Source organism: Oryzias latipes, chromosome 16, assembly GCF_053564925.1.
Source record: "Oryzias latipes strain Hd-rR chromosome 16, Olatipes_Hd-rR_3.1".
Classification (NCBI taxonomy): Eukaryota; Metazoa; Chordata; class Actinopteri; order Beloniformes; family Adrianichthyidae; genus Oryzias; species Oryzias latipes.
Genome location: NC_136252.1, coordinates 3,410,494 through 3,434,025, shown reverse-complemented (window position 1 = coordinate 3,434,025; position 23,532 = coordinate 3,410,494). Strand labels below are relative to the sequence as shown.

Here is a 23,532-nt window from a genome sequence, read left to right as displayed (position 1 = left end):
CCTCCAGGACATAGTTTCCGCAGAGCAGCAATAATTCATTAGAAATTCCTCTGAGTTGTGGGCGGGACAGTTGGTGCAGAAGTAAGGCTCCGCTCATCTCCCATGAGCCCTTTGTTTACACTCTCTCCTGCCAGCTTCCAGCCCCTCACACCCCCAACCTAACATTAGCGGTGCCGCAAAAATGGGGGGCCAAGTTGGAGCTATTCGGCCGTGTGGTTTTGATCCAGATGTCAGACGAGGAAAACAAAAACGTGCATGGATCGATTCATCTACAAGCGGATGCATCAGAACAGTGACCTGCTCAGCATATTATCTACATCACCAACAAGCTTTTTAAAACAACAATTTTAGTCTGCTCCTCATGCACAGAGGTGCAAATTTAAGTGTGATTTGCTTTCTATATGTCCTCCATCATCAGAAAAAAACAAAAACACCTTTTTCATTGGAATGGGTCTTTAAACTCCAAAACAGACTTCATTTCACTTCATTTGGGGGCCAACATTAAACTTTCACAACCTTCTAAAACTTGGCTGGACTGAAAAACATATACTTTTAAAGACATTTTCTTCTCTTAACCCGCTTTCGGCGTCATGGGGTTACCAGAGTCTAACCTGGCTACTAGGGTTGGGCGATGTCCCCTAAATTGGCAGTTGACGATGTTTGCTGTCAACCATCGGGATAGACGATGATATCGTCGGGGGGGGGGCGCTATTTTTAATATTTCGGTCTTATATAATTGCTATTCGTTATTTTACTTTATTACTTTATTTATTTTATTTCCCAACTAATGACTCATCCGCGATTATCCAGTATAAACTGAGGGAAGTGACTTTAACAAAAAAAGTAACAAACAAACTAGAAAAGAAGTGGTCCGCTCCCGCACTTCACTACTGAAGTGGACCGGCGGAGCGCGGACTTACAGCTTTGTGTTTGAGTGGAGGGGGGGGGGGGGGGTGCTTTGTTACATGAGCGGTAGTATGTGGGAGATTTAGAACTGCGATCCGTTCCGCAGCTCTGGGGGAACGGGCTACCGAACTCAGAACCGGGTCTAAAAGTGTGTGTCTGAGCAGAGGAGCGTGAGCACACACACAGCACTTTGGGGCGGTGTAAGGTTCAAAGCAGAAAGGCCGCTCAGTCCTTAGAAAACATTCAAACAATCACGTGGATTTGTGTTTCGAGTCGTGTCCCGAATAAATAAAGGCTGATGTTATTCCCACATGTTTACGTGCAGCACGACCCACAGCTAATGTTGTTAGCCCGTGTTAGCATACTGCTAATTCTGGCTTCTTTCCGGCTCCGTTTTTCAACAGAAAAAGCACTGACCACACGGATTAAAAATAAAACGATGAGCGAACAGGCGTTTCATAATAATCGTAACATTATTAAAAGCACGTTTAGAAGATCGTCTTGTATATTACCAAGCTGACATATCAATGTATAAAGCCGCTCGGCAACATTGTTTTGTATTGAATTGTTACGTTCAATAAAGTTTGAGAAAAAAATAGCCGCTCGGCGGAACTGATATCCACTTCCGGTTTTTTGAACCCTACTGCGCTTGTGCGAATGATTTATTCCGACCGAAAGTGTGACCCATGTGAACGATTGTTATATTCTGAAAACATTTTTCTGGAACCATGTACACTGTTGGATTCTAATCCGACCGTTGATCCGGTCAAGATATTTTTCACATGTAACCGCGTCTTATGGTGTCGACTCGCAGCGTGGCGGGGGCGTGGCATCACGATGGTGTCTCTCCATCGGGATGTCAGTCACCCATCACGATGGACGATGGTATCGCTTCTCGCTGTGAGCGCTGATCACTGCCTTTCTTTCTTAAGTTTGTAAGTCTATAACAAACTTTTTACAAAGGTACATTTTACTTTGAAAACATAAAATAATCTTCATTGCAGAAGATAACTGCGGCCGTTTCCTCCAAAAAATCCATCCAGATCTAGTCTGATACAAGTGAATTCTTCTGGGTGCAGAAATCCAGAGAGCCTTGGCTTGAGGGGATAAAGAGAAAACTGGTGCCAGCCCTCTGCTTTCACAAAGGCACAATGACCACAGGAACAAGGAAGCAACACAACGGAGGTGTGTGTTTGTTAGCACAGCCATTCCAAATCTCTGCATTGCTTCCACAGGTGTATCACTTGGCAAACATTGTAGACTGTCAGTTTGCAGGGGAAACAAAAGAGCTGGTGCTTTGGTGCACAGACGCATAATAAATATTGAGAATGCGTTTATGTCCTGTGGGCACCATGGTCCATAGTGTGCCAGCTCACAGGAAACCCAGCAGCTCAAAGACCAACCACAGGCTTGGAACTGATCACCTACAGCAGAAAAAACACCTCTGCCAAATTCACAAGAGCTCGCAAATGCCAAACCTTTGGAAATCACAAAGGTAGATGTGTGTGTGCTTCTTCTGAAGCTGGAGGATCATTGTTAGAGACCAAGGCTGGGCCTAAATGAGGTTGGATAAATCAGGAGGACTGCTGAAGAGCGGCTGCTGCAAAAGGCTTGCAGAGTTAAAAAAAAAAAGAAGTCGTACGATTTTGCTTTATTTTCTTTGTCAAAAAGCACAGAAAATAACAAGCTGGAAGCCAGGGGGCTTACTCAATACTGTGTGTGCAGAGCAGGTACACAAAAAGTTCCCTGACACCACAACTCAGATTTCTCCTCCCACTGTTGTGTACAGAAACCCTCCAGCTGAGTCTAGCTTTGCTTTCATCCCCTCTTTTGCTCTTGACTTCCATAAGTCGGTCAAACAGGAAGTGATGTTACACCGCATCATAATCACATCTGTGTTGTGCCGTTTCCTGCTTCCATGTGCACAGAAGGACAGACAGAATCAGAGAGCAGAGGGAGAAAGCTCCAGGAATGAAGGTGGCATGGTGTGGTGGATGTGGCTGTTACCTCGGAATGAACCCGTTGAACGTGGGAGTGCAGGTTCCCCTTCTGGGAGAAGGAGGCAGGGCAGAAAATGCAGAGGTGAGGCTTCTCGCCGGTGTGCCTCACCATGTGAGTCTGCAACACCACCTTCTGGTTGAACGCTTTGCCGCAGTGCGAGCACTTGTAGGGTCTCTCGCCTGATGGGAGATGAGAACAGGACAGGATCTGCACGGAGGATCATGACGCTGAAGGATGTGGTGTCTGTGGAAGCTTCACGGCACTGAGATGAGTGAACACATGAATGTCAGCAGCATTCCTGGAAGACTAAACTCTCACCAGAACAAATATCTGGACTTATTTCAAAGCCCCCTTTAACAGCACTCGATGCCCATAAAAGCCATTTTGGAAGTCTCTTCAAGGGAAATAAAGAGAACTGAAGCGAAATCACGTGACAATCCTGATTTCCTCGTGCGTCAGGGGAGCGGGGAGGCGTGACGTGCAAGCGCGCCGCTTCCCGAGGCGAATCTTCAACCTGTCAGCTTAAAGGCCGATTGAGATTCCGAACACAGCGGAGTCGGCATCATCCACTTTTATTCAAGCAGTGGGAAAGCCAGCCGGCACACAAACATGTGGACGGATGGTAATCAACATGTGGCTGAACGCTGCCGGCTACTTTACCTCGAAACCAGACGGCTGAACAATCTCAGAGCAACACAAGAGCATTAGAATTTAAACAGCTCTTTAAAACGCACCACACGCACACTTTTCGCATGACTGCTGACTAATAAGTCGTGTACATTCTTCAAATTATCTAGGGGGAGAGGAACTCTAGGAGGTGGTGGGGGCAGAAGTTTAGTAACAGAGGAGAAGCCCACGTCAAAGAATTAAAATGTAAAACTCTTTCACTTTATGGAGCTCAAATACAGTTGACAGAAAAGTAAATCTCTGTGGGTCTAATGACTCTTTTGTGGTTTCGAGAAAATTGACTTTCTGCGCTTCCTTTCAGGCTGGGAGAAGGATGCCGCTCTTATTTTCGGTCAATTTCCCAATTTGCACTTTCAAAACATTTTTCATCAAAACACTGTTTACTCCAAAACACAGTGTTTAAAAAGAGAAAGAAAAAAAGATTGCTTATGGCGGCACATTGACGGTGACTCATTCAGAAGTCAACATTTTACTAAACTCTAATCCTTTAGTCAAAGGACGTAAACCGTTTGACACCTTTACTCCAGAAATCTGCAGCTCATCATCTTTAATTCTTTCTGTCACATGCACCCGTATGGGGGATGATTCCTTTGGGTTTTTGGATTGTCCGGGCCAGTGGAGGGTCGTAGAGAGGAGCCACCCCCATCTCTTTACAGCTCCCTTGAGGCTCGTAAGGCCACCTTAAGGGACGTCGTGCAAACGAAACGTACCATTGTCGTGTGTGGTAAAAGGATTCGTGAAGTATTTGTAAGGATAACTTACGTTAAACGCACTAATGACGTACGAGTGATGCTGTCGTATGCAACACTCTAGTGGTTAGTGAGGTACCCTACATTTCACGGCTCCTTGCTGACGGCACACAAATGCCGCACGCACAGGTGATACTCAAGTGCCGTTGGACATCCACACAAACGACGCCCTGATTTCCTCATTTCTACCCGTCAGGCTGCAAGCACAGAGCGTGCAACGGGTGGACATTATTACGTCATCAGCCCTGTCCGGTTGAGGGCGGTAAGGGAAAATCCAAACAATGTGCCTGCGTCTCCACTTCACCCTTACCCCTTGTGCTATCTTATGGGGTCTAGTTGACCCCACCCTTGCATTTACGTGTTCTTCCTACCATGACAAAGGTGGATAAAGGTGGAAAGATTTCATGTAATCCATGGACACCAGTGAAGATCATTGAAGAAAAAAGGTTCAGAGCACTGTCTTGTCCAGATGACCCCACTCCCAACGTTAACGTGCCTCATTGACGTTAAGAGTGGGCTCATCTGGACCCCACAAGATAGCACAAAGGTTACATGTTGTTTACATGTTCGCGTTAAAAAAAAATAACTGTGCGTAAACATTTGTGCTCTGCAGGCTCACCGAGTGGTCTACGGTCTTAGAATTTTGAGCGGGCCACCTGCCTGCCCCTTACAGGTGCTGCTAGCAGAGGCGAGAAACAAAAACTAATGGACACAGTAATGTATTAAAATCTGATAGCTCTGGCACAGTCTTTTACTGTGGAATAATAATAATCATAATCATGGATTGGATCTATCTGCGCTTTTCCAGATGCTCAAAGCGCTTACAATGTCTCCGTTACTCATTCACTCTTCATTCATACTTGGTGATGGTAGTACAGTTCGCGCCTACGGCCCCTCTGACCATCACCGGGATCGTTCATGCTGGTAGGCAGTAGCGTTAAGGGTCTTGCCCAAAGGCCCTCACTGGGTGGTGTTAATTGCTCAACAATTCCATTGCTTGCTTGTTCGTTTCCCCGGGAATGTCAGTCCTTCACTTTACCAACCATGTGGTAAGGTGTATACTTAATTACATTTTTTGGCACCTAAAGGTGTTTCATTTAATTTGGAAATACAAATGTAGTATCTAGTTGTCTAAAGATACAGAATCAACATAGAGCAGTCTGTATTTGCTTGATGAATTTGTATTATACTAGTATTACGAAATACTAAAATGAAACAGCATGACGTGAGAGCTGAACCTTCTCTGAAAAGTTTTTCAGAGCACATCAAAGCATCACTCAGGACGGAGCAATGCGCCGTCGGCACACAGGACACGTCCAGTTTCTGCACCTCCAACTCACCAGTGTGGATTCGGATGTGTCTGACGAGCTGGCTGGGCTTTTTGAAAGCCTTCCCGCAGTGATGGCAGCTGTTGGTGAAGCCGCTCCGATCGATGCTTTTCTTGTAGTTTCTAGAACTGGAGGAGAGCGGCCTGCCAGACGAGCAAAGACGAAATCACAAAGCAATCAAGCAACAAAACTCCTCATCATCGCCACAGAGTGTTTTATAGTCACCATGGCGATGTATGCGGCTTCTTTGGATTACAGACATTTACATTTTGTTTCTACATAAAAACAGGTGCACAGTTTAAGAAATGATGATTTGGTGCTGATAATAAAGGAATCTATAGTATTTCTTAAGCTTGTCTTCTTATATTTACCAGTGATCCCACAGTTATAAATGTTACAAATTATAACACCTCAGTATGGTGTTGTATCAGCAGGCTCCTCTTGTACTGGATGACTCAATATTTACATATTAATTGCCAATGAATAAATGCCTGCAAGCGGGGGGTAATGTGTGAAATTCGGTGTGATGGAGCCCCCCCAAAGGCACCTTTAGCGTAGCATGCTGTTATCAGGCCTTTTCAGAACAAACTTGTATGGAGATGTCATGAGGACACACAGGCTGCTCTCAGACAGCCGCATGTCGCTAAAGGACAGCGGCTTTTATCTTCAATGATCACAGCAGGTAAGAAGGTGAGACATGAAAACAGCCACTATAAGCTGTGGTAGCATCAGTTATGCATTTCATCCCAAATGCACAGCTAGCAGGCGGCAAGTCACTCTGATGACCTGAACCGGCCCACACCCCCTCCCCTCCCTGCTGCCTTTGCGTGCGCAGACATCTATAGTTCAACACGAGCCGCTGGATGCAGAACACGGATGAGACGGTGAGGCTGATCTTCCTTCGGGGTTCACGTCCGCGTTCAAGCCCTTAGAGCAGGGGTCGGGAACCTTTTTGGCCAAGAGAGCCATAAACGCCACATATTCTGAAATGTAATTTCGAAAGAGCCATACAATAATGTAGTGTCCTTTTCCCACACTGAGGCACGGAGACTTAACCTCTTTTAAAGTTCTTTATTCTGGTTACTGCAGACCGCAACAAACGCCGTTCAATTCATTCAGCAACTCCTGAATCTCTCCTGCCGAGACGAGACGAGAGCGCGTCTCCCAACTTTATATTCCCCCCCTCCCACTCCAGCCCTCCCATTTTCCTTATTCGGCCCATAGCTGAACCCCATTGGTCCAAACTACCTAACAACAGGCTGAGCGACAGAACTGGGGGCCAATCAGATCTCTGCTTGATCGATGCGTTCCATGAACTCCAGAACTTTTAACGCGGCCCAACAGCCATCCAACTCAGTCCGCGACAATTTGTTTAAAACTAAATATACAAGTGAATGTGTGCATTTGATTTAATTTCAACATTTTTAAAGTACAATAAGTCTGTGGATTCTTTTCAATAACATTGTTATTCTGTTGCTAATAAATGATGAGTATTTCTCGTGGTAGTTTTGTTGATGGTCTAGTCTGGTTGATACGTGGTGAGTTTCTGCTTCATGCAGGCGTTGAGACTTTAAACGTGATCATAGGTCTGAATGTTCTGTAGATGTGAGACAGACTGCTCACATGCAGACGGGGAGCCAAACACACATTCACACGCTGCAGTGAGTGACGGGCAGCGGGTTTTACGTTTTTACAATCCCTGCGCGATTCACCTGCTGCCTGTCCCCACAACCCCTCACCCCCACCCTCTGCTTTCTCCCTCACACATCCCGTCCCCGCTACTGCGCGCTCTTTCTCAGAGACGGGAGCGCGCAGTTTTAGGCACGGCAATTCACAGGTTTCCAGCTGGTACAAACTCTGTGAAATAATAGATAATAGTAACTGATAGCACTGGCGCAGATTTTTTTCTCCAAGCACCGCTACTACTGCGCGCCTCTGGCATCGCATTGCGCCCGAGAAGGACTGGTCTAATGAAAAAAAAAAAAAAAGTATAATTAAAGATTTGTCTGCGAGCCACATGTGACCATCAAAAGAGCCATATATGGCTCGCGAGCCATAGGTTCCCGACCCCTGCCTTAGAGCCTCCAGAGCGGGTTAGACAAAAGAACCAGTCCCCGTCCTTTAAGAGGAACTTTCTTTATTACTTTTTCCTCAACTCCAAAACAGCGACTGACCGCGCCTGTATGCCCTCCTCACACGCACTCTCCACCCGTCTTCCTGCATCGCGCGGCGCGAGCAGCGGTTTCAGCGCGTGCGCACACATGCATCCCAAAACACTACATTTCTTTTTACACCTGTTAAATATTTTCTGTGGTGTCTTTTAACAATCTGTTCACTGTACTTTAGATCACCTGATCTCTATTGTGCGCAAATTCAATTGCACCACCACATCACCAGCAGTGGTGGATGTGCAATGACATTTTATTAGTACTGGAAAAAAAATGTCCCCGTCACACACGCCTCGCATTTCACGGCCCAATTTGAGGACTGGTAAGAAAAAAATTTTTTTTTATATATATATATATATTTGAGGACTGGTTGTTGTGTTACTGCAGCTTTTTGATGTGCGTTTGACCTGTTTGGACAGAGTTACCTAAAGTCATTAGTTGATGCTTGTGTATGTCAATTTTCAGAGACTGAATAGGAAGTTTACATCTATTCTTATTTTAGTTTATTTTAAGAAGAAAAGTACAGCAGAAGGAGCGAAAGAGATGGAGCAACAGAGGAGGTGTGAGGAGGAGGAAGATGAGACAGAGCAGCAGCATGAATGACAGAAGAGAATGAAGAAGACAAAGATGAGACGGCAACAGACGAGGGACAGTCAGCATCATTGGTCAGCTAAAGGAGCCCCACCTGTTCCTGGACCAACAGGCATGTTGCCCTAATAATAAAACTGGTTCATGTTCATTAGTCTGAATACAAATGTCTATAGATATAATTAATAATTACCATGGAAGGGTATTAGTAGTATTATTTCAGAACAACTGACTTTTTGTTCATTATAGATATCTCCCAGTCAAGAGCCAAACACCCCAAGCATGAAATAGAAACACAATAAATCAAAATATATCAGTAAGCATTTAACTTCTGTTAGTTTTCAAACGGCTGTTTTACTACGTTTAGTAGAATGAATTTTTTAAATACAGCTCATGGTTTTTGTGTGCCACCTAAAGATTTAAGTGGCCCCTCCCACCCACCCCCATGAAAAGTTTCTGGAGGCGCCACTGCATGAAAACACTACCAGGAATCTGTGGTGCATAAGTTACCAAACATTTGGTTGTCAGGTCTATTTTTTGTAAAGTTTAGTTCTGTCACAATTTCATTTGTTTGAAAAATAACTTTAAACATTTTTACAGCATTGCTTTTAGTGACACAAAGTTAAACCTGTTTCACTAACATACATTTCCTAAATTCAGCCAGAAGAAAAATAAAAAAGTGTGCACAAATGAGTATTTTTATACATAGTAGTACTAAAGCTTAATGTATAAACAACTTTTATGTAGCTTATTTTGGTAAAATAAATAAAATACCAAAATGAATCTTCTAAAGGAAACATTTTAGAATATTTTTCCACATTCAATGCAAAAAAATCCTTATTTTTTAGCATAAGAAACATCAACTAGCTAGTGTTTTAAATATCGACTGCACATGAGAACTGGACTGAGAGACTCCTCCCACCTCGCGTTCCAAACAGGAAGTACCTGCTGGCTCCAAGAGGCCAAAATTCCATTTGTTGTAGAGAAATAAACGTCTGTAACTCAGTCATTCTCTTGGTCAGAAGAACAATTTCTGCTCTGATACCTTTTTTTTTAACATGTTTTTGCTAATCCTGTTTTTTTCTGTATGAAATTGTTTCTATACTGTAAGTTATTGAAGAAATGAACTGGCCAATCCGATGCCTCAATAAAAGTTTGTGGTCTCATATTGAATCTTCTAAACGGATTCTCCCCAACCTGCTTTCAGGTGGTAGGGCTCTTGGACTTGATGAGATACGAATGGAGACTCAGGCCGACTTTCACCAAAAACTAACTGGAAATAAGGCATTTTCTATGGGTGACCTCACACTCGCTCAGTCCAGTTCTCATATACAGTCAATAGTTTTGACAATCCTTATGCTAAAATTTCAAAAAAGGAAAACGGAACTTAATGCTGTGAGTTTCTTGGCCCTTTACGCAGTGTTTCATGTACCTCCGACTCAAGTCTGTTCAACAATAACCTTCTCATATCAAAAATAAAACAAGTAATGTTTTACTAGATGAAGTATAAAGAAGTTTAGCTGTTGACCTTTTAGAAGAATCATTCTATAGTCAATGGTTGGATTGGATTTAGCAGAAACTGGTTCTTGTCCTGACCATGGACCCGCTCTTTACTTGCCAGGATCCTTGGAGGCTCTTGGACATTTGCTAGTTCACGTTTCTTCTTGCATTGATTAAGTGAATTACTTTTATACTATTACTGAATTTCTGGATTCAGTCAAGTGATGGAAGTGTTTAGCTTTGAGACCCATAGGATTTCTACTGACAGTTTCTTGATTCCCCAAACCCTGGCCTCAAGCTGTCTCTAGAGGTTTTCTTAGCTAGTTTTACTCTTCTGCTCATCCCTTCAGGGGTCACCACAGTGAATCAGCTTTCCCTGAACTCCACAGGTGGTTTGGCAGAGATGCCCTTCCTGACACAACCCTGTATTTTATCAGGGCTGGGGACCCAGATAATCATCAGCAGTTCCAAGTCTAAAGCCCTTCTCAGCCAGGAAAAGGTTTCTGTACATGACAACATAGAGAGGAGTTTAAGTGTCTGAATGCTCTCTATACATAGAAAAGGTGGAGCGTCAGGATCGAACATGGCAACGTCTGCAAAAAGGTCAACTTTGTCCTGGTCTGTGCTGGTGAACAGAGGAGAACGCTCTGAATGTCCTGTGAGTCTGTGTTACCAGCAGCAGCTGCAGCCCTGAGCACTGAAAGGAGCTCCCTTCAGTCTAAAGGTGAGGTCTGGAGCTCAGCCTCCTAGGAGGTGTTCTCTTTGCTCTACATCAGGGGTCGGGAACCTTTTTGGCCGAGAGAGCCATAAACGCCACATATTTTTAAATGTAATTTCGAAAGAGCCATACAATAATGTTGTGTCTCTTTCCCACACTGATGCACGGAGACTTAACCTCTTTTAAAGTTCTTTATTCTGGTTACTGTAGACCAGTGTTTTTCAACCTTTTCTGAGCCGCGGCACACTTTAACCTTAAAAAAAATCCCGCGGCACACCAGCATCCAAAAATTAAAAAAAAGGAGAAACTCAGACTGTATTGATCTACAGCCCCTCCCTCCACAGTCTCACATGCATTTTTGAGATAATTGTTGCAGAAAAAGCTGGAAACTGCAGCTGTTTTTTTTCTAAAAGATGCAATAAAAGTTAAGTTAGAAGATTTAAAAACAGTTTGAAGTGTGTTCGTTGGTTTCAAGACGTTTAACAACAGATCTCCTTGTGCCCTGTCACTCTCACAACCCAATGCATCATGGGAGATGTAGTGCATAAAACGGCCGGCGGAGATCGCTTTTCGGAGCTTCATTGTTTTGTTCACTTGTTCCACGGTCTGATACCGGATTCTGTGGAAAGCTACACCGCTAAAGACGAGCTTTAGCTGGTATTTTTGTTAGAACTGAGCGACTTTACGAGCTAAATCGGGACGAGGAAGTGAAGACTTTAACCACTTCTGATTGGTCAGACTGATGACATGTGATGAAGCCTTCAAGAATGATTGGTGGAGACAGTTAAAGCAACGGGACTTTTCCAAAATACAGCCGGAGCTGCAGCTGAATCGTGGTACGGTCATTCTTATCAAAATGTCTTTAATAAAATAAACGCAAAGAAAAAGTATTTTACGATCTTTTATATTCCTAACTCCTCAGTGTTTTATCAGGGCCTGTTTGGATGAACAGAGCTGAAATCCTGGAGATGGGAAATGTTGTTAAATCAGTTAATGAGGGCAATCTCCCACGGCACACTTGACCATCTCCCACGGCACACTAGTGTGCCGCGGCACACTGGTTGAAAAACACTGCTGTAGACCGCAACAAACGCCGTACAACTAATTCATCAACTCCTGAATCTCTCCTGCCGAGACGAGAGAGAGCGTTTCTCCCAACTTTATATTCCCCTGCTCCCGCTCCAGCCATTTTCCTTATTCGGCCCATAGCTGAACCCCATTGGTCCAAATTACCTAACAACAGGCTGAGCGACAGAACTGGGAGCCAATCAGATCTCTGCTTGATGCCTTCAATGAACCCCAGAACTTTTAACGCGGCCCGACAGCCAAGTGAAACTCAGTCCGCGACAATATTTTTAAAACTAAATATACAAGTGAATGTGTACATTTGATGTAATTTCAACATTTTTAAAGTACAATAAGTCTGTGGATCCTTTTTAATAACATTGTTATGCTGTTGCTGATAAATGATGAGTATTTCTCGTGGTAGTTTTGTTGATTGTCTAGTCTGGTTGATACGTGGTGAGTTTCTGCTTCATGCAGGCGTTGAGACTTTAAACGTGATCTTAGGTTGGTCTGAATGTTCTGTAGATGTGACAAAGACTGATCACATGCAGACGCGGAGCCAAACACACACTCACACACTGCAGTGAGTGACGGGCAGCGGGTTTAACGTATTTACAATCCCTGCGCGATTCACCTGCAGCCTGTCCCCAAAACCCCTCAACCCCACCCTCTGTTTTCTTCCTCACACATCCCGTCCCCGCTACTGCGCGCTCTTTCTCAGAGACGAGAGCGCGCAGTTTTAGGCACGGCAATTCACAGGTTTCAGGCTGGTACAAACTCTGTGAAATAATAGATAATAGTAAACTGCTAGTTTTTTCTCCAAGCACCGCTACTACTGCGCGCCTCTGGCATCGCGTCGCGCCCGAAAAGGACTGGTCTAATGAAAAAAAAAGTATAATTAAAGATTTGTCTGCGAGCCACATGTGACCATCAAAAAAGCCATATATGGCTCGCGAGCCATAGGTTCCCGACCCCTGCTCTACATCATTTAAACATCTGGCAAACAAGCCATCTAGATGACGTTTGAATGAGGCATTAGGAGCCTGTGGCAGAGCCCTGACATGCTGGAGACCGACTTTATTATTGGCTGATCTAGAATCCACCAAAAATGCTTGAAAAGAGGGAGGTTTGTGAATCCCTGCTTAACCTGCTGACACCACAGCTAAAACCCAGACAAGCTCCGTCTAAAGGATGGATACACACACAGAGGTTGGAGGTTCAATGTTTAGAACTAAGCAGGTCAACTTTTGCTTGAGATTTTCCTCGTAAATTCCAGCTGCTGTTTAGCACAAGTTGACTCAACAGATTGAGTTGGGTAACAGAAAGCAGCCCTCTGTTTCTACAAAGGAGGGGCCCGACGTGATTGACTGGGGTCTGACCTAATCTTGATGTGACTCCTCATGTGCTCCTTGATCTGAGCGGACGTCTGGAACTCCCGGCTGCATCTCTTGCAGGTGTACACCTTCACGCCGGACAGCTCCTTGCGATGCTCCTCTAAGTGCAGGGAGAGTTGGCTCTGGAGCACAAACTCATCTCCGCACTCTGTACAGATGAGATTCTGCAGGATTAGAAGCAGATCATACAAGTCAGGCCAGAAAAATCCCTTTCTTTGCGTGTTTTCCATCGGGTCACAGCCACGGTTTACCTCCTCTTTCTCGTGCAGCATGACATGTGACTTGAGGCTGGCGATGCGGGAGAATTTCTTGTTGCAAACGGGGCAGGTGAAGTCGGAGGTGGTGTGTGTCGACTTGTGTAGTGTGAGGTTGAACTCCATGTTGAACGTCTGTGGGCACTGGTCACACCGATAAGGCTGTAGGAAGAAAAAGGATAATGCGCGTTTGCCTTGATGAAATGCACCTGTACGAGGGTTGAAGCGTATGCCCGCTGCACGTTTTTGGGTTGTCTGGACCCGCAGAGGGTCGTACAGAGGTGCATCTTAAGGTGGGCACAGGTGTGTCTTTTAGCTCCCTCAAGGCTCGTGCGGCCACTTTAAGGGTGGGTGAGAATGGAACGCACAATTGTTGTGTGCATGGTGACTGTCTAACGAAGTATTTGTAAGGATAATATAAGTTATAGGTACTAGTGTTGTACGAGTGGTGCTGTCGTACGACCCCCTCACGCCACACTCTAGTCTTTAGCAAGGTGCAAGTGCTAGCTCCTTACTGACAGCATTCAAATGCTGCACGTGGTACGTAACCACCTGCAAGACGCCCACACGAACTACGCTCTGATGGTCTCGCTTCCTTGTTCACACCACCCTCTGCAGCGTGCATTCAAGCGCTAGCTTTCCATAATAAGTCTCTGCACATAAACGCACATTTCCGGTTCCACGTCCAAAACTCTGGCGTTCACGCGTCATACCACATGTCCAGAGGACGCCCGTTTTCAGGCTCTACATACAAAACATGCGTCCTATGAAACGTACGTTAGTTGAAATTGAAAGCAGGTCAAACTTTGACCAATCAGGGGTTCGGATTTGGTTATGACGCATGTATGGCGCCGCTTTGAATCTAAGGAAGTGCATACAGTTTGAGAATTGTTCATGGAGGAGAAGTTAATATTTTTGATTTGTGTCTGGCTGGAATTCTATGACACCGAGCCCTTTACATATCGGAATACAGCAGTGAAAGAAAGCGCCTGGAGTGAGATTTGCACTGCTTCAACATTTCACACCAAGCCTCTTCCAGCTGTAGGTGGAACAGACCAAGCAATGGGCTCACAAGGAGTGCCCGCAACAGCACTAAGAGGTCTCTGGGGCAGAATCTGAGGGGGTTGAAAAATCTGTACGACGCATCTGCATCGCACCTACTTCCCCCTTACTTACCCCAACCTGTTGTATAAGAATTTGCCATCACCTGCACATCACCTGCACAATGCCCAAAGAAAAAGTATGCATGACCATTTTCCCGCTCACTGAGCGGTCTACGACCCTTAAATTGTGTGTTGGCCATCTGTGTGCCCCATACAGGATTCACCGTTTTGACAGCTGGTATCCACCCGTCAGGGCAAATGGGCCTGATGCATTAGGACTCCTCAGTCCTGAACTCCTATGAGCTGCTCTGTGCAAGCAACTACAGCAGGGGTGTCAGAATCCAGGCCTGGAGGGCCCGTGTCCTGCATGTTTTCCAACCAACCTGCCATTGAAGCTCCTCATTGACTAAACACACCTGATCCAGGTAAACAGCAGCAGATAAGGCAGAGTTTTCTGATTTGGGCTCCCTGGTCTATAGATTACGCTCCAAAACGCTCCATAGCATGACTATCAGCAGGATGGTCTAACAGACTAGTGTGAAGATGATGGTATTACCAGATGGATGGAGAGGGCAGATGCAATAAGAAGTCCCCAATGGAGTCACAATGAGGGGTTTGACTGACAGACTCTTGTGAGTCTTGGAGTGGCAGAGCTCCAGGGACAGAAATGACCCACAGACGCAAAGACAAACGTTGACTAAAGTCAAACAATAAAGACACAAGGAAGAGGAAGAAAGGTAAGGTTGATGGAACGCTGACAAAGAACAAAAACAGGGCTTTCTGATGCTTTTAATGAAGAGCCTTAACACTCACGTGTCACCACTAACATCGACAGCGGAGGCGGCCGGGTAAATTGACCAGCTGAAACAATAAAAGCCTCCTGATGCAGATGTATTTAGAGAAGCTCTGCATCAGCCGCTTCTCTCCTCAGTCCAGTAAACAAAACTGAACATAAGAAATTTGCAAAGCAGGCAGTCTTGTCAGTGGAGCGGAGTTGAGTTATCAGACGACATCACCATTTTCACATTTGTCTCCTTTGCAAAGCAGGAAGTTGTTATGTACAGAGAACTGATGCTACAAGCAAATACTAACAAATAAAGTAACAAATAAACTGTTTTTAAAGTCCCACTCCGATCATCTTTTGATATTGTCAAAACGAGGTTTTACTTATGATGAGGCCATTTTTAGACCAAATCAAAAAACCTGTCATCTCCTTGGACATAGTTTCTGCAGAGCGGCAGGAGAAACTGACTTGGGAATTGTGGGTGGGACTGTTGGCACCGACCAGCCACGCCCCCTCTTCCCCTCCCTGTGACAGAGAACGTCTGCTCCTGATTCACAACGAAATAGTCAGAAATGCCATTTTAAGCTCCATTTTCTGTACACATGTCCTCCTCCATCAGAAAAATGCCACAAGAACATGTTAAACCACCGAAAACACCATAATTATCCTGAGACAGAAGGATAGTTTCTAAAAGTCATAGACAGGAGAACGGCAGTTTGAAACTCGTTCCTGATCTAAAGAACGACTCTGAAGATGTCAGATTACCAGAGGGTGTTAGGAAAAACTGTGACAGAATCCAGCTTCTGTGCCCTAACGTTTACCAAAGACGGAGGACAGACTGAGGCACTTGGTGTTTTCCTGAGAGCACAGAGCCTGAGGCGGGAAACGGCGGAGTGGAGCTCAGCCCACCTGTGACAGCGCTGCAGGACAAACTGTAGAGCTGATCCAAAAGCATCGTGTTACCTACAGAACAGGCCTGGTTTAAATAAAACACTCATCTAATCTGCATTTATTTAGAAGATGCAAATATGGTCATCGAGTCTGTAAATAGAAATTTATCCTACGGCATATTTTCTCAGAAAAATGTTGCTTTTCTGTTGGTTGGTCATTTTATTAAAAGTCAATTTTTGCTCGTTTTTAAATAAAATAAAATTATATGTTCTTGATTCAACAGAGACTGGCTTTGGAAAAAAAATGTGCTCCTCTTTTTTATTGGCGTCCTGTTGAATCCTGTGAATGAGCTTAACGGAGTATTTTAGCGATGATTTCCAGTCGTGGCAGAGAAGAGCCGTTCTGCAGGCGTGCAGACAGGCTGTAGACACATCATGCTCTGAGGTTTGATGATCTGTTTGTTTGTGTTGATTTGAAAAAAGAAGAAGCCACAATGCTTTTCTAAACACCTCCCTCCAGTCTGTTTTGAGGGTTACATGTTGCCTGAGGCGTGGGAGACTGGCATGTGTGAAGTGATGCTGAGGTGAGCTTTGGAGAAAGCTGCTATGATCAAAACCCAGGCTTTTCCCCGGTGCCGTACTTCCCTCAACACAACGCCAGACGTCCGTCTGCACAACGAACAACAACACGGCTTCAAAGGGTGTGTGTGTGTGTGTGTGTGTGTGGGTGTGTGTGTGTGTGTGTGTGTTTGTGCGTATGGGACTGGCCTGCAGCCACCACAGATGCATCTCCTGATGAAAATTCCTGCCTCACGTTTGGGGATCAAACCATCACACACTGAATTCCCCACATTGAAGTCAATACTTTGGCTTCTTTCCCCTCCTTTTCTAGTCTAACGAAAAAAAGTCAACGTTTGGAGGCATTTTAGAAAAAATCTGTTTGTTTATTAAAACCACCTACTTATGGAAAACTGCAGCACAGACCATAATATCACCGCTGGAACGAAAAGAACCAGAAGCAACCCAACCTCCAGTGTATTGTGCCTGTGATTCAAACTCCCTCCAAACATGCAGAGTGAAGCACAGAAGAACCAAACCATCACCTCATTTCCCACATTCAAAGCATGAGAACATCTCTGTTTGCACAGATCCAGAACCAACAACAACAGAAGCGTCTCTTCCAACAGTTCAGGGCGAGGGGATGAACTTAGCAGATCCAACAGCGTGTTCCGTGGCTTCAGTGAATGTTCTCCACCGTGCCCCTTTCGGTAAGTTTGAGGCTAAGGAAGTTCATAACCTCAGCTTTCGGTTCCAGAAATGGAGGTATGTTTCAGGGTAGGTCAAGTTACCATGGCAACTCATGCTCTGAACATAACCTGGTCTGGGGCAGGTTTAGTTGAAGGTTAGTTTGTTTACAGAGAGGTGAAGCAGCATGGCGTGTCCATTTGAAGATGATTTAGTGGATGAAGAAGCTCAGATAATACTTTTTCCACCATGAGAGGATGATAAGACCACATATGGATGTTGGAAAGATCAACTTTTTCACTTTGATCTAACTTAATTATTGCTTCAGTTAAGATAAATCTTTTTTTTTTGTTAAGTCAGTTTAAAAAATAACACGTAGTTATCAGACAGTTATTTTGCTTTCATTCAAATGAATTCAATTAAGTAGGTGTAACTTTGGTGCTGCTGTTAGATCGGCACTGCAAGGAATTGTGGGATATCATTCCCTTTGCCTGTCTGGACGGATTTGGGTTTAAGTGTGGGTTTTTGACCAAATGTGTTTAGTCGTTTCTCTGTTTTACTGTGTGTTGTCTAGTTATTTGTCCTGTTATATTTTATTCTTTCAGCACCATGAGTGAGAGGGAGGAAGAGGATGATCAGGTTATTTAGCACCCCTACTGGTCAACCTTGTAATGATAATGTTGGAGAAATGGTTAGTGTTTGTTTCATGGTATGAGTCCATTTTGTTTCAATCATTTTATTGTTATAAAAATGAAAATATCTGCAGGCTCAAACAAACTCAAACAACAAATTAAGATGGAAAAATATTAATTGAATTGGAGTAATATTACATTTAGTTAGCTAAATATGTAAATTTGAGTTGTGAAAAAAATATTGAGTTGGATAGACGTAAGAAATTAGGTTGAATAAATTTAACTCAATTACTTGTTACCTGTTGAATTAATTCATTTAAGTTGGATAAGTTATATATATATATATATATATATATATATATATATATATGCGTCACAATGAAAATAGAAATAATATCAGAAACTGATGCGTTTACTTTGTCCGTTCTTTTTCTCTGAGCAGAAACTCTTTCTTTTGCTGATGATGCAGCCATATTACCTTTTTGATGGACGTATAATCTTCATACGCCGTCATTAAAATCTCTGTCTCCATCTCAAAAGTATAGCGCGCTCTTTTTTTCTCCACACGTTTCCATGGTGACTCCGGAAATCGGGGATCCATTGAGAATGTCTTTATGTACTTGACATGCACGTGCCTTAACCCAGGGTTACCAAGTCGAGCGTAATTATGCCAACTCATATCCGGTCTTTTGGAACCGACATACCCAGAGTAAGCAAGTTCAGGCGGATTTCAGCCAGAGTTCAGGCTTAAAGTCGGGTAGTTTAAACATGCTTCCTTTAATACCCCCCTGGAGAAAATGTGTCAAAGAAAACATCACAGGTATTTTGGTTTTGGCTAAAAACGTCATTATCATAATTAAAAGACCACTGAGAACACTGACAGTAGTAACAAAAATGACTGGAGTGGGACTTTTACTTGCTGGGGTTTTCTTGTTTTCCCTCTTTCCACTGAAGAAATAAATAATTTTTGCATTTGCAAAGTTTAAGCTGAAATGCAAACACATTGGTGCAGAATGGGAAACATCCCAGAGGGAGCGGTGCCATGCCAAACAGCAGACCAGCACAATTCTACTGCACCAAACGTCCAGAAGCTTTTAGAAACTTCGTCACAAAGTAAGATTTCCAGGTTCCCATCGGGATGAGGTTAACGTTGATCAATACCTTATCGTTGGTCTCATGCTCACGGTGATGCTTCTGCAGCTGGCTCTCAGTGGTGAATATCTGCGAGCATATCGTGCACTTCCTGTCCTTGAGCTCTCCATCACTTTCTGCTTTAGATTCTGCAGGGTCTGCATCTGGAAAGAAGCAGGAGGCAGAGAAAACAAGATGCTCACCTCCAGGTCCCACAGGAAGAGCTTTCATTTCACAAATGTTTGCTTCCCACTAAATGACTTTTTGTCATGCATGTCTGATATCCAGCTTTAATAGGATTAGCACTATAAATGAATTAAATAAATATATAATTTCTCTCATACTGTGACTGAGTAATTATGTGAAGGTTGACACACTTTAATACTTATTTCAAAATAAAAGCCCTAATGTTTTTTATGTTAATAATTATGTATTGGGGGGGTGGGGGTATGCGTATTGACGTGATTTACAATGTCTAGCTGAGTCATGTCTTTAACTTACGATACTTTACGTAGATGTTCACAGCTGGGCACAACAACCTTTCATAACAAGTGCTGTTGCATGGCGCTGGCTTTGTTTTGACAAACCCGCACGTGCGGTTTTGCTTCGAATCACATTTTCAACTACAACTTTTAGGTCACGTGGTCGCAAGCCTGCATGTTCCACGGCTAAACATGCTGCAACAATGCCTGACGTTGGTCCTACACGATAACATAAAGCGAAGCAGTGGGTTATTGGCCAGGACGCAACGGGAGCGCGAGGCGGCTCGCGCGGGTAAACCGCGCCCGGTGAGCTGTCAGAGCCCCGGTCAGCCTCCGCTGCGCTCCTCTGGACTGGAGCCGGGCTGCGGCGAAAAACACCAATGCAAAACAAACGAGCGTGCTAGCCGCGATGCTAACGATAGCGAAACGAGCTAGTTAGCCAAATCAGGCTAGCAACTAATAACTAATAAACAAATGTGATCGGCCGAAAGTGAACATTAACCACAACGACGGGCAGGGGAACAGCTCCTCTCCGCACCGATACCCAATTTAGACTGGAAGCCAATAAGAAGAGCCACCGAAACGTTATTAATATCATTCCGCCTCGATCACTACTTCGCCGTACAAAGCAAAGCCCACCCGCAATACTATATCCGGGGACTATATACACTACGCTGAAGTGTTAATATTTACATTACAGAGGTGCTTGGCAAAATAAAAGCAGGTTACTTGGGTAGGTTATCTGCTGTTGTATTTATTTCTGGCATTTTGGTACTTGTTACCTGTTCCGTCGTTGCTTTTAACTCTCAGTTTGCGAGGCCGGCCCCGCGGCATAGTTCCAGTACTCAAGGCGGGTGTGCTGTGAACGATCAGCTTTTCAAAATGGCGATTCGGTCATCTGTAGCAGCGGAGCCATGAAGAAACGCAGTGGTGCGGGCAACGGCGACATCTACCGTTCATTTAGAGGAACTTCACGGTGTCAACTAATGCTTAGTCCTCCTGATTCTGATTCTAAAACACAAAACCCATTTCAAAAGGTAAGACCCAGGTATTTTCAGACTTCATTGGAAAGACTTTGACATTTAATGCAAATTTTACATTTTTAATATTGGTATTATTTATAACCTAAGCATTAAGAAATCAAATAATCTAATAAATATTCCTATTTAATATGTCTGACTTTGTATTTAAAAGTAATTTAGAAGTGAACCCAGGGAGCAAAATCCTCTTGAGTTTTAAGTGATTGTTGATGCAGGTCCTCTAAATTACCAGCAGGGGGAGCCAACGTGCTAAAAGTTGCCGTGGTCAAATAATCAACAAAAGTAAACTAGCAGGTGTGAGGAGCAGCTTTTATTTATATTTTTAAAAACCTTGTGCTATCGAAAAATGCCCCTATCCTTACATTGACGTGTTCTCCCTACCATGACAAAGGTGGATAAAGGTGGAAAGATTTCATGTAATCCATGGACACCAGTGAAGATCACAAATCATTGAAGAAAAAAGGTTCAGAGCTCTGTCTAGTGGGTCTAGATGACCCAACTCCCAATGTTTAAATGCCTAGGATAGCTCAAGAGTTACATAGTTATATTCAACATAAAATAACTTTTCTACAGTTTCTAGATTACAACATTTATATATTTAACCCATTTAATGATTATGTTCACCTTTATCAGTTTAACCAAATGGACACAAGAAGACGCAAAAGCAAATATAGTCCAAACCATAACTCATGGCTTTGGTTTTTTCCTTTTTTGGTGAATGTGTTTGTTCAATTTTCATTGAGGCATGATCGGTGACTTTCCTGTTAAACGCTTGCTTAACAAAGAACCTCAGGGCGGCGTTAACATGACCGAGTCTGGGGATTTGTTTCTCACATGGGCACACAGTCAAGGTAAAGGAGTAAATGCTCCTGAATGCTCCCTGATGTGTGGTTTGATTGTAACAGGATGTTCAGTCATAGAACCCAATGGTGTCAGCAACAATTTACCTATAGATCAGTCTGCAAGTGAAAAGCCACAACTCTTGGTTGTGCTTTTGTCTTTGTTCTCTCAAAGAGGAAGTCGGCTGCTTCACGTTTGGTAAGAAAAGGCAGCCAGCCCGTTGCTTCTGTGTGTTGCCTTCTTTTGCTTTAGGTTGGTCAACACTCTGACCTTGTGGGACGATCCACACTCCTCTGTCTTTCTTTCTTTCGGAGCTTTTCATTGTGGTGCAGTCTGTTCCCCCACTCCCCTCTCCAGAGGAGGGAGATCCATCACTCAAATGGTCAGGAGCTCTGGGAGTGGGACTGACAGGAAGCCCGCCTCTCCAGGAGCCATGATCAAGTCATGGAGGGAAAACCCTGCAGAGTGCAGAGCTGCTGCTGCTGCTGCTTTCAGACATCCCTGATACGGACTGACGGCTCCAGACATGACTCACACTTGAAAAGGTTGTTTGTGCCACTTCTGCAGATGAGGTATCTTTGAAAATCAAAGATTCATTCCTTTGGCCCACTTTAGGTGTAACACAGTAAAAAGGACAGAACCGTCTTTTTCAGACTATAAGTCGCAGCAGCAGCCAAAAAAATAGAGAATACATCCAAAAGTTACTATATACGTTATTATAACCTAACCTAAACCTCTTCTTCTTCTTCTTCTTCTTCTGTGTTGCTGTCTGCAGTAAATACTGATACACACCTACAGCGCCCTCCAGTGGTTGTTAGTGGGGAAATCTGTCTTTCTTTTTAAATCACAGAAAAGGTTTTTGTGTTTTATTTTTCATTTCTTTAGTTAATTTTGGATTTTTTTCTGGCGGTCATGTCTGTGGAGACAGTCAGGGCGTTTGGGGGGGGGGTCTTCCCCATACATGTATCCTGCCTTGTAATTGTCTAAAGGGTGTCACTGCTGATTCCCTTTTTCAAACCACAACATTGTTGTCCACAAACTCAGCCCTGTTGCTCCCAGAGGCAGACAAAGATCAAGTCAGCCAGAAACAAAAGCTAAATTCAGGCCCAATATTGTCCACGTGCAGCACGAGGCCCGGCTGCACGCTGCACGCCTGACATCAGGGAGATGTGTGGCAGGTTTTGCTGTGACCCTGTTCAGCGGGATTTCACATGCTGCCAGTGTGTCGTGTTTCAGGTGCTGCAGCCTTTTCCTCCTCCGTGCTGCCAGAGCGCTCTGTCGTTCTATGGCATCATGGAAACGCCATCTGACAGCCATGGGTGCGCTCCCTCACGACCGTCCTCAACAGGGGACCGGGAAGGTAAAGCCATCGCTCAGCAACACTCCCTGGACGGCTGCTTCTCGGCTTTAGCAGCCAGGCAAGAAGCCGTCACACAAACACTCCATTTGTCTTTTTGTTGCAGAAACTTAACAACCAAACCACCTAAAAATGAACAATATATACTGATACTCTTGAAAGGTTTGTTGCTACTAACACAAGACTAAAAACATACATTTTGACGAATCTTTCAGAAAGAAATCTTCCATTTGAGATGATTATAGAAAGACAAAGTCAACAGTTCAGCACGACTGTTAAAAATGGCTGAAAGTCCCTCTCTGATCATCTTTTATCAAAGTGTTTCAGTCAGGAGTCTGCCGTTTGTAGGCCAAATAAAAGCTATCATCTCCTTGGACATACTTTCTGCAGAGCGGCAGTAGTTCATTAGAAATTCTCCTCTGAGTTGTGGGCGGGACTGTTGGCGCAAAGCAACCCTGCCCCCACTTCCCGTTACAACCCCAACCCAACATTGCCGTTGCAACAACAATGCTGAGCAACATTGGAGCCGTCCAGTCCAGATCCAGATTCCAGCTCAGACCAGGAAAACAAAGACGTTCACGGATCTGTTTGTCTGACAGCGGATGATCAGAAAGGGGCGGAGCAGGGAGCTTGTGGCCCCACCCACATTATTTTCTACGTCACGAATATG

At 44.1% G+C, this 23,532-nt stretch overlaps 1 protein-coding gene across 1 annotated transcript in view; it reads right to left on the bottom strand.

The window, feature by feature from the left end:
- The window catches only part of LOC101159250 (zinc finger protein 236), a 97,706-nt gene extending 77,163 nt beyond the window's left edge, over positions 1-20,543 (bottom strand). Inside the window, exons 1-6 of the mRNA XM_011473312.4 lie at positions 20,408-20,543; positions 19,174-19,307; positions 13,356-13,520; positions 13,090-13,268; positions 5,684-5,814; positions 2,914-3,086 (exon numbers count right to left, since the gene is read on the bottom strand). Of these exons, the coding sequence (XP_011471614.1) occupies positions 2,914-3,086; positions 5,684-5,814; positions 13,090-13,268; positions 13,356-13,520; positions 19,174-19,307; positions 20,408-20,459 (834 nt within the window). The 5' untranslated portion in view covers positions 20,460-20,543. The remainder of the gene's footprint in view (positions 1-2,913; positions 3,087-5,683; positions 5,815-13,089; positions 13,269-13,355; positions 13,521-19,173; positions 19,308-20,407) is intronic.
- Positions 20,544-23,532: the final 2,989 nt, after the last annotated feature.